Source organism: Piliocolobus tephrosceles, chromosome 6, assembly GCF_002776525.5.
Source record: "Piliocolobus tephrosceles isolate RC106 chromosome 6, ASM277652v3, whole genome shotgun sequence".
NCBI classification, from domain to species: Eukaryota; Metazoa; Chordata; class Mammalia; order Primates; family Cercopithecidae; genus Piliocolobus; species Piliocolobus tephrosceles.
This window is the reverse complement of record NC_045439.1, coordinates 55,398,790-55,416,774: the sequence shown is the minus strand read 5'-3', so window position 1 is coordinate 55,416,774 and position 17,985 is coordinate 55,398,790. Positions and strand designations below refer to the sequence as shown.

Here is a 17,985-nt window from a genome sequence, read left to right as displayed (position 1 = left end):
TTAAAAAAGAATATTTCAGTTCATTCCGACGTATGGCCAAGGTTGAGAACCACTGTCCTATGGGAAGGAGTGTGCCTCTGCTAAGTTTCATCAGGTATGTGCTAGAGAGTGAAGAGAGAGCTATTCTTGCTCTACAAGTAAGATGAGAAAATACCCATGGATGTCTTCCCATTTATCCTGAATCTCCTTTGTAAAATGTGATGCCTAGTAATGGACCACAGGATTTAATCAGCTCCTGCTCTTCTTTCAACAGCCTTAATTCTTATTCTTTACTCATGACTGAGATCAATAAAGGGACCTTACCTTGCTCCTTTGCCATCTTCCTTTTCTCCCCTTTTCTTGCTTCTTCTTTTTCACTATCTTGCTGAAAAAGCACAAGTTGACAGGTGGGCACACTAACTGCTGAGAGAAGTAAGGTGGCCCATGGATTGTCAAATCAGAAAGGGCCATTCAGTTATTTTTGAGGGAGAGGAGGTTCTGCCTATGGGCCTTCTAGAAAATACCACTTTGATTTTTGAGGTGGTCCAACTGTGATAAAAATTTGCAAAGCTTTACTGTGGTTGATGTTTTCTGTTAATATTCAGCATCCCCAGTTACTGTTCCTGAAGGAGGATGTAATGTGCTTATGGGTGATGAAAACTGACAGCAGAAGAAAGATAATAGAAATAGAGCTTTTCAGAAATAGTTTAGATTTTATCATCCCTCTTCTGAATTACTGAATGCAAGGGGCTCCTATTTGCTGTCTGCAATTCCATCTGAACACATCTCCATCCCCACCGTCAATTACCTTCCATATTCCTGCCAAATATAATGTTCTAAAAGAAAATCTAATTATACTCCTCTTCACTGAAAATCAGCTCATGGTTCCCCATTACCAGTAAAATAAAATTCAGACCCTTTAGCAGTGTATAAAGTTCCTCTGACCCCTGTCATCTCTTCAGCTTCATTCCTGCTCTCTTTTCTGCATGCCATGTAGAACCAGTTTTAATTCTTTTGATGGAAATTTCAAATACCTAGAACATCCAATCTCCTTTGCCCCTCTACCTCGCTGCTTTACTTACCTGACTTTACTTAACACTTCACTGCATTGAATCATTAAAGATTCAGATCAAATTATTAGATCTTTTAAAAAGTTTTCCTAGATCCTCATCACAAGGTTAGATTTTTGCTGTTTGTTCAGTTGTTCATACATTTACTTATATAAAGCTGTCTTACTGAGAGCTTTCTAAATTGCAAGGGCTTGTTAGGTTCTAAAGAGATGGAGATAGACAAAAACATGATTCTTGCTCTCAGAGATCCCTGACCTAGTTGGGGGCTACAAAAAAATTGAACAAGGCCTGTTATTGATGCAAACAAGATATCCAAGAAGCATAGTTACCAAATGTCGTCAGAAAGAAGCCAACTCCACACTCTGATTGCCCTTTGAAGAGACACAAATAAATCACTACTGAAAAAGAAGCAAAGCATGAACCTGAAAAACTGGGAGTGAGTAGTTGCCTTCCTAGGTGATCTTCACATTCAAATCTCTGAATCCCACTTGACGCCACTGGACCTTACATTGTTAGAAATATAGCAGCAGCCTGTATTTCAGCATTTGCTGTGTACCTCAGAGCCAGGCAGCCTTGCTGTGGTGAAGTGACAGATTATTTTTAGTTGAGCGGTTGGATAAAATGTTGACTGTGTTGACACGGTTGTCAGCTAGCTGGTTTAGGGCTTGGTTATCTGCCTTTAGAAGTCTTTTCAAGGCTTTTGAGCATTCAGCCTTCTCCACCTACTTCCCATACACGATCCTGTCAGCAGAAAGGGGCTTCTCTCTGAAGATCCCAGGCTTGTGATTTTCTAGTGAGAGTAGTGACCTCTTCAAACTATAAAGGATAGAAATGGCTTTATATATGTCTGGCAGAACCTACTGCAACTGAGGTGGCAAAGAATAGGACTCTTAAGAGGATTTGGGGACACAGCTGGAATTGGAGTTGTTGAGGGTCTCTTAAGCAGGCGGTGGCCTTATCCCTCATGTGACCCCCAGAATAAATTACGCTGCGTAGAGTAGCCCTACTCTATGAATAACATAGTCACATGGATAACATGTTTGTTTTTTAAGCCTTCTTGTTTTCTATTCCTTTACATCACAGACCCTGGGAGATTTGGGCTAAGTGAACCCATTATCTGTTCATAAGCCTCAGGCATGTATAAATTATACTCCCAGCCTCTTTGGGAGTATTTCTTTGTTAGGATTTCATTCAAGGACAGACGGTAAAGAGAAATAAAACGAAACTGGGAAGAGAGTTAGGGGAAGGGGGAGAGGGGGCTATGGACTGTGACACCTGGATGAATGAAACAACAATAACCTCACATTAACACTAACCAAAGACAAAATGAAATAAACCTTGTCCTTAGAGCACAAGAGGAGGGAACATGCACAAAAGTAAAGGACAGCAGGGCTTTGGTAAATCTCTTTATTCATCATTGTATTAGGACTCTTTGAGTTTCTAATAATAGGAATCTAAACCAAGCTAGCTTAAGCAGAAAGAGGTACTGATTATAAAAGATACAGGATGTCTCAATCCAAGAGCAGAAATGTGGCTGGATAGGCAGTGGAAGCGAGAACTGGAAGGCCACTGAGAACTGCGAGTGCTCCATCACCTGTCTCTGCTTCTCTCTTTGTGTCTGCCTCTTCCTTTTCCTGAGAAGAAGGGATGTTTTAGCTGCCAGGTCCATATAGTAGGCACAAGATGATTGGCCATGGTTCCCAGGATCACAACTCATAGTTCCAGCTCCATGAAAAAAGAGATGGCTTGATTCAATCCTTTTCAGTCTCCATAGCACATAGTCCTAGAGTGCCATCTCTGTTCCAGCAAGAATGAGCTGTCTCCAGCTTCAATCAACTGACATTCGAATTGAACTCCATTATACAGACATAGACCCTAGGAATTAACCTGCCCATTTGGAGGAATGGGAATGGGAATGGGAATCATTGTAAGCTGGAAAGATGCTCTTTGGCAGGAGTTGCTATCAGTACTATGAAAAATAATGTAGATTTAAGAGCAAAAGATATAAGATGCAAGGCCAGGAGCATGGGTAAAATTATTGCTTCTTAATTAATTGGCTGTTCCATAAATTGACCCCACAGGAAAAAATGTCTCATTTCTCCCATATACTCACCACAGACCTTTCCAAGTGATTCCCTTTATTGTTCTAAAAGTGTGCCATGCAAAGTGTCACCTCCCTGGTTATTCTGGGTTTCTCACTGAGAATACCCTTCCCCCTTATTTCTTTGCCTCTGCCAATCTTATTCCTCCTTTAGGGGTCAGCTCAAGTTCCTACTTGTTCATGAATCTCTTTTTTTCTATTCTGATCATATTTACTAACCAATTTACTAATTAGTTTCATCTTCATCAAATAAATTTTTCCACCTAAACTACATAGTCCTTTTCAAAGACCATGTTGTCTACTTGTTTGCATCTTTCATGCTACTGGGGTACATAAGCATTTTGTAAAAACTTTTTTTAGTAGACAGCTCTAAATTTGTATATTAAGAGTGTCATACAACAAAACATTACTGTATTCCCCATGACATTCCCAATTATATTTATGGACTTGGAGATTCCAAGCATGAATGTAACTGGACAAATAAAACTGTAGTAATGGGGAATTCAAATTAAATATTTTTTAAAAGGATAGAATTAGTCATTTTAAAGAAAGGTAAATTGTTTCATATCATTGTATTGATCATAAGTATCTAGCGTTTATAGTGTGCCTTCTGTTTAAAACACTTTAACATATAAAAAGAACAGACTGACTTTCTCCACAACGAGGACAAATATGTATAAATTAGTGAGCTGAATATGGACGTTTCTAATGATTAAGTCATCTTTATGATGATTATGATAATAGATTGAAATTGAACTTCATGGAACCCTGTAGTGAGAAATGGTCCAGTTAGACACTATGCTTGGAACTAGAGAGAGGACATGTATTCCAGGTTTAGGACATTTTGAGTATTTTTCCAGCATTTGAGCTGAGAGTATCCCTTCCCTAAAATGCTTGTGTTCAATTTTATTAGGAAAAATGGAATACAATCCTCCTTCTGGGTCAACTGACAGTATTATCAGGCATGATAAAATCAGTAAAGTGTATCAAAGGACTAAATAGAGGAAAGGGCTGTGTTCAAAGATGGCCAATGCTAATTCATTTAATTTGCTGAAAATGAAGCAAACACATTTAAAGTTGAAGTAAGGCATACATTAATAATGAAGCATAAAACTTCATTTTTATGATGGTTGATATAATTTTTAAAAGTTCAATAGATACTAATTACCAAGTACATATTTAGCCTTGTGCATCACATCTAACAGCAATAGAAGTAGTACTATGTAACTTTGGTAATTTGAAACCTCTGGGAAGTGAATTTTTCTGAATAGCCTAGTTTTTATACCAGATAAACTCTCCCTTCTTAAGAATGTAACTATTTTAATGCTAGTATTGAATGTCTTTCTTCTTTCATTAAATAAATACATATAATATACTTTGCTTAATGACTGTTTTGCGAATTATTTACTTCCTTCAAAAAGAATCCTATCAATAAGTACATTCAGCTTAATATCACCTTGAAGGAGCAGGAAGAAGAAGACAACTTGGGAGAGTCATACATGATTTTATAAATACAAAAATAGTGGACACTTGTTCATACAATTATACTTTCTCTAGTGTCACAATCAAAGTTTGATTGTGGGCATTCTTCACAATCATAGTGGCAAAATCCTTTAGACTCACCTTTGGCCACTGGCAGTGATACGGGCATCACAGTGATTCAGGCCATCATGGTGATCTGTAGGGCATCAAGGTATTGTATACATGGTGATGCAGACATCCTGGTGATGCAGGCTATCGTGGTAATGTGGGGCACCAAGGTGTTGCAGTCATCATGCTGATACAGATGTCATGGTGATGCAGTCATCAGGGTGATGCAGTCATGGTGATATAGTCATCATGGTGGCACAGACATTATAGTGATGCAGTCATCATAGTGATGCAGGCCATCATGGTGATATAGGGCATCAAAGTGATACAGACATCATGGTGATGCAGGCTATCATGATGATATATGGCATCAAGGTGTTGCAGTCATCATGCTGTTATAGACGTCATGGTGATGCAGTCGTCATAGTGATGCAGGCCATCATGGCGATGTAGGGCATCAAAGTGACACAGACATCATGGTGATGCAGTCATCATGGTGACACAGACATCATAGTGCTGCCATCATCATAGTGGTGCAGTCATCATGATCATGCAGGCATCATGGTGATGCAGGCATCATGACAACTTCTGCTTTTCATTCCCTACATTAGTGATCTTGCTCTCCATAGCACATTTCATAGTTTTAGTATAATTTCAAGACACATGAGAGAGTACTGAATTTTCTTATGCATTTACACTGCTTGACATAGATTTTAATTTTCCTGACTTGAATTACACATTAATGATTCAAAGAAAAATAAAGCCTTTCTTTAAAGTAGCCAATTGGCCAGGTGGGGTGGCTCATGCCTGTAATCCCAGCAATTTGGGACGCAGAGGCAGGCAGATCACCTGAGATCAGGAGTTCGAGAGCAGCCTGGCCAACATGGTGAAACCCCATCTCTATTAAAAATAAAAAATAAATAAAGTAGCCAACAGCTTTTGACCTGGTAAAAGAACTTTCTAAATAAATGTCAGACCAACCTCTCCTTGTTTGAAAATTCTGTGATCTCCTCCCAGTGATTAGGCAGTTTGTTTTGTGTTTGCCCACATTGCCAGACCTGTATATGTTCTGTTACAATAACATGCTGTGAAGTAGTAAGACATATATATGCATTGGTCTCTGCCCCCAGTTCCTGACACAGAGCTCCTAAAACCTTTGTAAATAAGGGGGCTAAGACAATCTTCGTTCTCGTATTTGGTCTTTGACCCTGATTTCTAAGACCTATGTCATTTCCTGGGTAATAAGAGCATATTTTGTTTCAGTGAGGCGACTCTTGGTGGGCTTCTAGATGAGCTAATAATCTATCATGACTACATGACAAACCCTCCATAAAAATTCCAAAAGAACAGTGTTCAGAGCCACATACAGTGGCTCATACCTATAATCCCAGAACTTTGGGAGGCTGAGGCAGGATGATAGCTTGAAGCCAGAAGTTTGAGACCAGCCTGAGCAACAAAGTGAGACCCCATGTCTCCAAAATATTTAAAAGTTAGCTGGGCCTGGTGGTGTGCACCTGTAATCTTAGCTAATTGGGAGACTGAGGCAGGAGGATCACTTGATCCCAGGAGTTTGAGGCTGCAGTGAGCTATCATCATGGTACTGCACTCCAGCCTGGACAACAGAGGGAGACCATGTCTCTTAAACATAAACAACAACAACAACAACAAATGGAGATCTGAGAGTTTTGGGGTTGGTGAACACATCCACCTGCTGGGAAAGTGGAATACCCCAACTCCAAGCGGATACAAGCTCCTACCCTCATGACCCTCCCAAACCTCACCCTATATATCTCTTTCTCCAACTCCTCATTTATAGCTTTTAAAATACCCTTTGCAATAAGTTGGAAATAGCAAGTGAACTGTTTTCTTGGGTTCTGTGAGCTACTCTAGCAAATTATCCAACCTGAAGAGGTAGCCACAGGAACCTCCGATTTGTAGCCAAGTCGAACAGAAGTTGTGAGTAACCTGGGGGCCTACTACTTGCTATTGGCATTTGAAATGGGGCGGGGACAGTCTTGTGAGACTAAGCTTTTAACCTGTGGGATCTGTTTCTATCTCCACGTAGATAGTATCAGAATTAAATTAAATTGTAGGACACCCAGGTGGGCCAGAGAATTGCTTGGTGTGGGAAAACCCGCACATCTGGTATCAGAAAAGAAGTATGTAGAGTGGTGTGAGTATAGAGTAGGAGGAAACAGTTGGATTGTTTTTCTGTATAATCTCAAGCCTCCACCCAGTATAATCTTTGAAATCCTTTTAAAAAACAAATTAAAATTAAGTCAACCTTAGATGGCTCCATTAATGCAGGCAACCCAACTGAAGCCATGATTTTATGACTGATATCCTTAATGCAGAGGCAATTTCCCATGTGTACAGGCAATGACAGCCTGTCCGGGCTTATTTTTTTGCCTGATGGCTTGCAAGCATTTTGCAACATCAATTTTAAGATGTGTCTCAATTTCAGATGTAATGAAGATGGATTATATCTCTACCTTCTGTTTAAACTTGGGGATCTGGTTTTTATCCTCACTGACAACTGCTTCCTCTTGGCATTGTCAAGCAGTCTTCCTAGAGTAATTCTCCTGTTTTGTTGGAGCCTAGAATCACAGTCCGGTAGCCTTCATTGAAGCTGTCTAGAGCACCCCCGCCCCCCGCCACCCCCACAACTCCTTACTTCCTGGTTCGCAGTCCCAGTCTGGTTTGGTGAGGATGCTGGATAGCAGGATTTTAGCAATTGCTGATCTGGGGAGATCCTTGCTGTGATCAAAAGTGAAGTCCTTCACTTGTGCAGTAGATCCCATCTCTCTAACCAAGAAACCTCCTCCAGCAGTTTATTCTTCCACCTTCTGCCTATCCTGCATCAACAGTTTTTGATTCCCTACATCATTTCCACTATCATACAAACATGGTGTTATTTCTCCATCTTAAATAAAATTTGATGTTTTCCTTGATCCCTCCACTTCCCCTTCCAGCAACTGCCCCATTTGTTTACATTTTTTGCAGTATGACTTTGAAAAAAAATCATCTATATCCACCATCTCTAATTTCTCTTTTCCTTTTCTTTTGCAAAGTCATTTTTATTCTGGAAATAATCTCAAAGTTACAGAAGAGTTGCATGTATGTTGCAAAGAATTTTATTTTCTCCTGAACCAGTTGAGAATAAGTTGTCAAAAGATGTCCTGTCACCTCTGAGTACTGTAATGTGTATTTTCTACAAGTAAGGATATTGTTCTACATACTCATAATACAATCATCAGAATCAGGAAATTAACATTGACCCATTACTACCTTCTAATCCTGAGATCCCATTTAAGTACGCAAATCATCCCAGTAATGTCCCTTTTAGCGAGAGGACTGAGTTCAGAATCATTTGTTGCATTTAGTTGTCCTGTCTGGCACAGTTCTTTAGACTTCCGTGACCTTCATGACCTTGACACTTTTGGAGATTATAGACCATTTTTTAGAATGTCACTCAGTTTGGGTTTGTCAGATAATTATAATTAAATTCAGGTAACAAAACTTTGGCATTAATATCATAGAACTAATGGAGTATTCATTTCATTCTGTTCTATCAGTGGGACATTATCTCAAATTGTCACTGACTGGTAATGCTAAGTTTCATTACCTGACTAATGTGTTTTCCAGATTTCTCTACACAAACCTATTTGTTTTCTTTTTGAAGTTAAAAAGTATTTGGAGTTTGGGAAGGAATTTGCTCTTTTATTCAGTGGTTTACAGTCTGCTACTATCATCATGCATTGTTGCTAGGACTCCACTTAATGTCTTGTGTGCTAGGAAGCCTTTCTACTCTGTCCCTATGTGATCTCCAGGATTGTTTTCCTTGCTCCTTCCTGATATTCTTTGCATAGCCTCAAGTGGTTTTCTCCTATGCATGTGCCAATCAGTTTTTAACTAAAGACTCAAGATGAATCCTCCAGAGGCCTTAAGAGCTTTCTCTCCCCCAGTGTAATTCTTTCTTCTCTGCTATTCTCTCCTCAACTCAGGGAGATTGCTGAACTCTGTCTGGGTACTCCCTCCCTGTGCAGTGGCAGGCAGTAAGCTGGGGAAACTGTAGAATTTATCTTATCTCCCTTCTCTCAGGTATCACTCCTCTGTGCTGCCTATTGTCTAACAGTTAAAAATTATTTCTTCATATATTCTGCCCAGTTTTTAATTTGAGGCAGGACAGTTTAGTTGGCCCTTATTACTCCGTCATAGTCAAAATCGGAAGTATAGAATGCTATACAAGCTCTACAGGGACAAGCATGTTTGTACATTTTGTTCCCTGGTTATTGCAAGTATCCAGACTACACCTGGCATATTAGATGCTCAGTAAATGTTCGTTGCATGAAATATCTGTTGAAGAAGATTATGTTTGAGAACTCCTTCAGCAGTTACTATGAGTGTTGAATACGTGTCAGGCACTGATTATGCGGTGGTAAATAACACAGGTGTGGTCCCTGCCTTCGTGGAGCCCAGAGCCTAAAGGGAAAGGCAAATATTAAATGGCAAATAAACAGACGATGTCCGCAATTATAAATTGTGATAGCAATTTATAATTTTCTGTGAAAGAAAAGAATGTGAGAAAGTACTCTGAGAGAATAATGAGGAAAGTCGCTGTGGATGAGGCGATCAGTGAAGGTTCTGCAAGGAGGTGGTATTTCTGCTGACTTCTGAAGGAAGATAAGAAGCCAACCCGTTGAGGAGATGATGAGAAGAATGTTATAGGATACTGAATATGTGACACTCTGAGGCAAACAAAGAACTTGGAGCTTTCGAAAAGTAAAGGCGATATGTGAGAGGGAAGAATGCTACGACATGAACTTGGAAAGAGGGGCAGGCCCAGAACATGCAATACCCACAGGCTGTTTTACAAAGTTTTGGTTTTCTACAAATTACAATGAGAAGTTATTGAAGGCTTTAAATAGGGGAATGATAGGAATCCACTTATATTTTTAAAATATCTTTCTAGCTACAGTGTGGAGAATACTACTCCTGCATAGTTATGAACATAGAAAGTCGTTTAAGACTGAGGAAATTAAACATTTTTGTGCTCTCGACTGAATTGCCTGTCTGCTGAAGCCTATGGTCTCCTTCTCAGAATTATGTGTTTAAACACAAAAGGAACTGACGATATTGACATGAGGGTCATTAGAATATTTTTATAAAACATTTTAAATAATGTTCTTTAAAATATTTTAAAATATCAATTTTTAAAAATATATATGATGTAGTTACACAAACGTACTCCTTTGTTAACTGATTATGTAAGATCTAATAGGCCTACAGTCATAAGGTGGATGAACATAAATGCAATGTTGAGGTGTCTGCAATGAATATAATATGATTGAAAGTACCTGGTTTCTATCAGTGGCCAAGTCACATGTCCTGCTAGGGCTACTACAGTGTGTTGTCTATATTTATAATGAGAGGAAATGCTACATTTCCATTTGAGGTTAGTGAAAAATAAAGATGGAAATTTTTTGTATTATTTGAAGTTCACATACCACCCCCCAAATTCTATCTGTGGACCCCTGGGGTAATCCAAACTAATTGCTTTTTATTTACAAAGTTATTTTAGTAATCACAAAGAGAGAAGACTGCAGTATGAACTGGGGTAGCTGCAACAGAGATAACAGGAAGGGAGCCAAATTAGAGATATCTCTGGAGGAAGAATCAACAGGTCAGAAAAGGGAGAGATTTTGTGGAGTTAGTGGGGAAATCTTCGTAGAAGTAGGCATAGGAATGTAAAAGAAGCTGTGTGCAGAATGTTAGCAGGGATTGTCAGAAAGCAGAAAGATCCGCTAAGCACACGATTGCTGTGACTCATTATAAGGCAAAGGACAAGGAAGACAGCCACAGGTTAAAAAGGAGGAATGTTCATGAAGATTAAGTCAGGGACACTGAGACTCACAACTCAGTAGCTCAGGAGCTGTGGGACCTGGGGCAAACACTTAATGAAGCCTCCACTTCACATATTTAAGATGAGAATGATAATAGCTTGTGACCCGTAATGTTGTTGCAAGGATTAAATAAGATACCGTATATAAAGTGGTTAGCACAGTTCTGACACATAGCAAGGGCTGATAAATATTAGCAATTATTCTGATGACTGCTGGGATTCTGACACTGTTGGAGCATTGCCCACAGGAGATTGCAATCTCATTGAGGAAACAAGATAAAACGCATAATATATTTTAAGAAGGAAACCATTCAGAATCAAATGTTCAAATATAAAGATGTGAGCAACTCTAAGTTATTAAATTTTCCTAGTATAGCACTTCCTGTATCATAAAAAGATTTTGAATATTCATGCCACATAGTTGTATGTGAGTGTTACAAATGAGTAGGGATGGACGGTGCTGCTTCTCTTCGTAACAAATGAGTTTCAGATATCACTGATTTACAGTCTCCGCTGTGTAACAGCTAAGCTCCTGTTTGGTGTAACAATGACTATTGCTCAAACAAGAAGACAGAAAAAAGTGATCTCACTTCAGTCTGAAAATCTGTCCTTTGTTTTCATGTAGGGGAGCTAAGACATGAACAGGCTGTTTCCTTTCATTTTGTCATAGAGGCATTTCATAAAGAATTTCAATCTCAACCTTTGGAGCAAAGCCCACAGTTGAGTAGTTTATATGCAGGTGGCCGTGACTTAATGGCAACACATTCGAGTTCAAGTTCTTTTTCTGCTGTGTGCTTTACTGTATGATATTGAACAACTTACATAATCTGCTGAGCCTCAATTTTTCATCTATATAAAGAGGATAATAATTCTTACCTCAGGATTACTGTGAAGATCAAAAGAGGAAATTTAACTCAATGTCTGGAACAAAATAATGACACAATAAAAATATTTTTATAAGTACTGTAATGTCTATTAAAGAGTGAGACTGATTTTTACGTACATATCATGTATTGGGTTGACTAGTGTCCCCTAAAATTTATGCCCACCTGGAATCTTAGAATGTGACCTTACTTGGAAATAGGGTATTTGTAGATGTAATCAAATTAAGAGGAATCATACTGGATTAGGGTAACTCTAACTGGTGAGATGGGAAATTTGGACACACAGGGAGGAGAATTCCACATAAAGACACAGACACTCAGGGGAGAATTCCATGTGAAAATAGAGATTGGAGTGATATGTCTATAAGCCAGGGGACCCCAAAGATTGCCAGCAACCACCAGACACTAGGAGAGAAGCATGGAACAGATTCTCACTCAGAGCCTCCAGAAGGGACCAACCACGCTGATGCCTTGATTTCAAACTGCTAGCCTCTAACAGAATAAATTTCTGTTGTTTTAAGTTACCCAGTTTGTGATGACTTGTTCAAGACAGCCTGAGGAAACAAATACACAAACCAATACCTGTACCTCTTTGTGTCAGTTAGGGTTGGCTAGATGTTGTGGTAGTAACAGAAGGTGCCCTACCCTTCATTCTTAGGGGTTTGCAACAGCACAGGCACACTTCTCACTCCTACCACATGTCAATCATAAATCAGCTGCCACTCCACTCCATGTCACCTTCATCAGGAATGCTGGCAGACAGAGCAGCCTCTGTCTGGAATGTTGCCTCTATCTGTTCTGTGGCAAAGGGAACAGAGAGTCAAAAAGTTGAAGGGTTTATGGGATGAGAAGAGGAAACTGATTTCCCTACCCAACCAGTAAATCATAAAGTTGAAGGAGCCTTAAGTAACAAAGGCTGGGTGCAGTGGCTTATATCTGTAATCCCAGGACTCCGGAAGGTGAGGTGGGAGAATGGCTTGAGGTCAGGTGTTCAAGACCAGCCTGGGCAACATAGCAAGAAAATGTTTGAAAAACCAGCCAGGCATGGTGGCATGCACCTGTAGTCTCAGCTACTCGGGAGGCTGAGGCAGGAGTGACAAAGGTTTAATCAACTCAGCCCTGGGACAAGAAACAAATCAAGGGTATGGCCACTATGCCATTTGTTAAAATCTCTGCATCAATTAGGAGGGTTCCTCATAAATTATTTCAGTTGGATAAAGTGGCATAGAGGAAGGGACATGGCAAACTGTGCATTGGCTCCTAAAGCTTCTGCCCATAAGTTATCCATATAAATTCTGCTCACGTCTCTCTGGCCAGAGCAAGCTTATGTCACTGGGCAAATCTGGTGTCGTCATGTGGGCATGTATGTCCCACTTGTAGGGAGGGGCGGTGACTATCTTTAGTAATAATATAATTCGCCCCAATCTTACATTAGATTATCCTTTCAGTAGTTGCTTTGATATCCTTTCAGTAGGTGCTTTCATTTCATAGTAGTACAGTGGTGTTATTTTATATCATAAATTTGACCCCAAATGGCATTCCCCAGGTTGATCATTTACCTAGTCCTCAGATGTAGCTATAGATGACTTTTAGTTTATTTCCTGAAATTAAATCCACCCTCTCATGTAGTAAAAATTTCCTCTGGTGAAGATGGTCAAAGGACGGTACTACAGGGAACTCCTAACAAGCAGCTACAAATGTGTTCTAAGAAATGACAGCATCGCCAGAATCAGTGACGGCCTCCCAGTGAAACATCACTAAAGGGCACAATGCTTGGTTAAAGTCACAGATATAACACTTAAATGTATATGATATATAAAACTATGTATTATATAGTGTGTGTATACATAGATATACCTCCTGATGTGTCTGCTTAAAAAGGGAAATTGACATGGCTTTAAGCATCCCTAGCACAACTCCTGAAGCAGAGGCACGGCTACAGAATGATAATAACGGCTAGCCTGTGTGGAAAGCTTGCTATGTGCCAGACACTAAATGATTTACATGGATTATTTCATTTAACCCTTGTTACCAGGGCTGGGACTAGGGTGGCGCAATGAGATATCGGAGCACAAAAGTGAACGAGGGCCGGGCACAGGGGCTCACGTCTGTAATCCCAGCACTTTCAGAAGCCGAGACAGATGGATCACTTGGGGCCAGGAGTTCAAGACCAGCCTGGCCAATATGGTGAAACCCTGTCTCTACCAAAAGTACAAAAGATTAGCCAGGCACCATGGCACACACCTGTAGTCCCAGCTATTAGAGTGACTGAGGCAAGATAATTGCTCGAACCCAGGAGTGAGCCGAGATCGAGCCACTGCACTCCAGCCTGGGCAACCGAGCGAGACTCTATCTCAAAAAAAAAAAAATGAAGGAGACAGCCACCCGCGGGGCTGTGTAAGTGCAGGGTTGATACCTGCATGCCCCTGCCAGCAAGTGCATCCTTCAGTTTTGCACCCTAAGTGCCTCACTCACCTTAACCTAGTCCCAGACTTGCTGGCAAGAATCCTGTGAGGTCAGTGTCATCAACTTTCTTCTTTGCAGATGAGGAAGCAGAGGCTTTTAGAGCCTGAGTATCTTGCTTCACTTTCACACAACGATGGAGCAAGGATTTGACGCCAGGACATTGGGGTCCAAAACCTTGGGCCTTGACTGACTGTACCAGATTCCAGTGTTGGTTGTTTTTGTCTCGTTTTCCAGGTGTCCAAGGCAGCTGCAGATTTGATGGCCTACTGTGAAGCACATGCCAAGGAAGATCCCCTCCTGACCCCTGTTCCGGCTTCAGAAAACCCGTTTAGGGAGAAGAAGTTTTTCTGTGCCATCCTTTAAGTCTTCAAGAGGGGCCTGAAGAGCCTCTGGGCTCCTGGGACATTGACGTAGAGTTTTTAGCAAAGTGGGCACCTTTCTAGTCCACGGCATTTGAAGAGCGCGAGGAGAACCATCCTGGAAACTCCAGGCTATGCATGTTTAAAGATCTGGTCCCCTTTATGAGAATGCAAGCTGATCCACATCCTGAGTTAAGAGATCTGATTCTGCCGAACTGCCTGGAGGAGGGGAATATATAAAAATAAAATTGGTGTCACTTCTTTTCTGCTATCCCCCCGTCCCCCCCCCCAAATCCTCATGTTTCTGCTTCATATTTTAAAGAATAACAATTAAAACAGACAGCTGTACTGAGGTAAGATATGTATGACCTTCTTGGAATGAATATTGTCTTTAGAATACCCTTTGATAAGCTGCGCTGTCCCGTGTAGCCGACATTCTGTTTAATGGCATTGATGTATAGTCATTGTGCCTTTCTTTTTCTTTTTTCCTTCTCCTCTACCCCTCCTTCCACCCCTTCCCATTAGAGTAGTGTGGAGATAAGGCTGGACTTGTCTATCAGATTGAACTCCAAGAATGATCACAAGAAATGTGTAGGGAGATGTTCCCCATGGTGTATCCTCATGGTAACAATGACAAAAAATGCCGGTTGTCTGTGTTCTCTTTTCACTATTCCTAACGTGTACATGATAGCTTTGATTCTGCAAGTAAAAGTAAATCATGTGTTGTGACTGGTGCTTTCATATACTTGTGACAATTTTTGAGTAATATTGCATGAAAATGTCCCTATGTTACATCCATTCAGAAGTTTTGTTGTTTTACTCTAAAGCCAGGAAAGGAAATGAGAGGGGGAAGACCCTGGGGAGGAAAGGAAATCTCAGTATTTTGAAAATTGAGATTACTTCAGAGCCTTAGCCATGCCTAAAATACCTCTGAGTTAATAGTGGTATAAATGCCTCTTCAATACGTTTTCCAGAATCCAAAGCATTTTGGTTTATCCGGAACCCAGGGCAGCACAGCTGTCACCAAGCAGGAGAGTTAAGGATTCACCATGAGTTGGGAAGTGCTTTTGCCATGAGTTTGAGCAAGTTCCCTCCTTCCCTGAATCATGGACATTCTAGAATAAAAGAACATTTTTTCTGCTCTTAAGAAGAAAACCCTGGCCCTCCTTTGTTCAAGCATTGGAAGAAATAAACCCACAGCTCCAGAGAAGGTGACCATTCTCAGAACTCTGGCTCTTCAGAAGGACCTCAAATCGCCACTCTTTGGGCAGCAGGTGCGGTCCCCACAGCCAGCTCTACCAGGAAGAGTTCTGGCTCTTCTGTCCACTGAGATGGTCTTGGTTTTTCACTTAACAAATTTTTTAATAGAATCTTTGTTTTTGTTCTCCATCTTGTTTGTTAGAGTCTCTTGGTCTTTATTTACAAATTCCTGGCAACTAGCGTGCTCCTTTCCCAAGATATGGTAGTGAGAGTAATTTTTCATTGTAGCTGTAGTCTCCATCAGTAACAGCAGGCCCTGGAAGGCTTGATCACCTTTTTCTGTGTCATTTTCAGTCAAAGAGGCCCTCTCTTACATCTTGTTTGCTTTCAAATCCCCAAATACCATCTCCATCTCCCAATTAATTTTATTCTCCCCTCTTTCCTCTCTATTCTCTTTCTCCTGTCTTTTTTTTTTTTTTTTTTTTAAGGCATGAAAAAGGAAGAGAAAAAGATTTGGTATGCCAAGGACAGATTTTGAAACAGACTTGGTAAATGTTTTCCTTAGCTCCTTCATGGGCATGTGGGGAAAAGAATAAATACATCCAATTAAAGCTCATGCTGAGGTCGGGGAGAAGAAGATACTGAAACATTTGTGAAATGTATCAATGTACTTCTGTAACCAGATGCTTCTCTTCAAATTGTGGGGTTTTTGTTACAGTCAGGACACCCATGAAGATTTAGGGGTGAAAGTAACAGCAGAGTATTTATTAAACTACAGCATTGTACAATTAGCTTAGTAACACTGTGGAATAAGCTAAAACATATCACAGTTTTTAAATGGGCCAAAGCAGGAATTGATTGTGTGGTCACATGAAAACAAGCATGAATGAATAAAGCACTCTTTGGTAGTGTTTGAGGCATCATTAGAAGGCCCAGATGATTTCCACTATTCACAGTATTTCCTTTTCTCAGAAGGACTCTTTATATTTCCATGTAAATCTAGATCTTTGGAGCAGTTAAGATGGAATTACAATTTCTAGGGAGCATTTTAAGGAAAATGTTTTGGCTTTTTCATAATTTTATGTCTTAGAGTATGGAATTATAATACAAAAATCTTTATATGAGTTTTGGCTTATTGGTATTTGTACTTATTCAGGGGAAAAAGTCTTTCGATTACTTATGCCTCTAAAGAGCTTAATTTCTTGAGAAATTCAACAGTCCCATCACCAGCATAATTTTCTCTTAAGGAATAACTACTAGGAAAAGTCAACTGAATTATTTAAGACCCTAGTTTCTACATATAATATATTCAATAGTAATGAAACTCTGCCATGGAATTAACTAATAAGTAGTAAAAATAAACTTCATATTTAGAATGCAAAGTCTATAAAGAACAATTTTACATGATCCTCAATATCAACTCCAGTTTAAAAGGTGTTATTTTTAAAACATTTGAAACCAAGTACTGCTTAATTTCAGTCAGAAGATGCAAATAAATACTTTGATCTATGTCTGATTTTGCTAATAATATTTGAAGGAGATTGCCTACCAAGGACAAATTAAACAATACATTTAAAAATCAAACAACAAACGATTTCTCCATACACTCATAGTCACATAGGGAATTTTGAGAAAATAAAGCATGCTGTCTCTAGGAATTTTTATACTTCTTTTTCTTCCTAAATATTTGCTTCTAGCTGCTCTTGGCAATGATGAATTGTTATGTATGCATTAATGTTTTGCAGCCCAAAAGTTGTTCACATTTTTCCTATATAAGATCTGTGGAGTGTGTGTTTCGAAGAGAGAACTACAGAAATGTTAAAGCAGGAAAACCTGAATGTGATGTGCACATTTTCATCCCACATGGACAATGTATGTGTTTTAATAAATGGAATTTTCAGATTCATTTCATATGCAGTCAATTTCATTGTGGAGGCCTGTGGACCACCTCACCCACTGATTCTGTCGCTAATTGGAGAAGAACCTGATGGTATGAATGGATGGGGAAATAGGAATCCATTGATTTTCTTTAGGATTTCGTTAATAGAGATGTCCTGAAGAAGAAAAACCTCACTTGACAGTCTAAAAGCATTTCTTACTGGGTCTGTACATCTAGGGTACAGCCTTTGGAGACAGAGAAAGGTGGGAGCTGTGAGGAGAGTCCGGGGCTCTGTGACAGGGTGGACTATGCAGACAGAGGAGCTGTATTGACACTCTCACTTGCTGCAGGTATGCCACAGTGGGCTTTTTCCCTTAGGAAAAATAAAAACTGAACAACAGAAGTGCTATTCTCTGTAGCTATCTGTGATTTAAAACGAGTACAGGAGAAGTCAAGTCCTTAGAACTCTAGATGCAGCTGCTCCTCAGAGATCTTCTTAGTCAAGAAAGACTTTCAAATGTCCCTCAGATTATGCCAGTAACAGACCCTGTTAGT

The 17,985-nt window shown here is 39.9% G+C and overlaps 1 protein-coding gene across 3 annotated transcripts in view; it reads left to right on the top strand.

Annotated features, from left to right (window-relative positions):
* Positions 1–17,462, top strand: part of GNG2 (G protein subunit gamma 2) — a 114,616-nt gene extending 97,154 nt beyond the window's left edge. For all 3 annotated transcript variants that reach the window (XM_023222590.2, XM_023222591.2, XM_023222592.2), the window contains one exon: positions 14,227–17,462. In XM_023222590.2, coding sequence (XP_023078358.1) covers positions 14,227–14,355 — 129 coding nt within the window. In that variant the 3' untranslated portion in view covers positions 14,356–17,462. The remainder of the gene's footprint in view (positions 1–14,226) is intronic.
* The last annotated feature ends 523 nt before the right edge of the window (positions 17,463–17,985 follow it).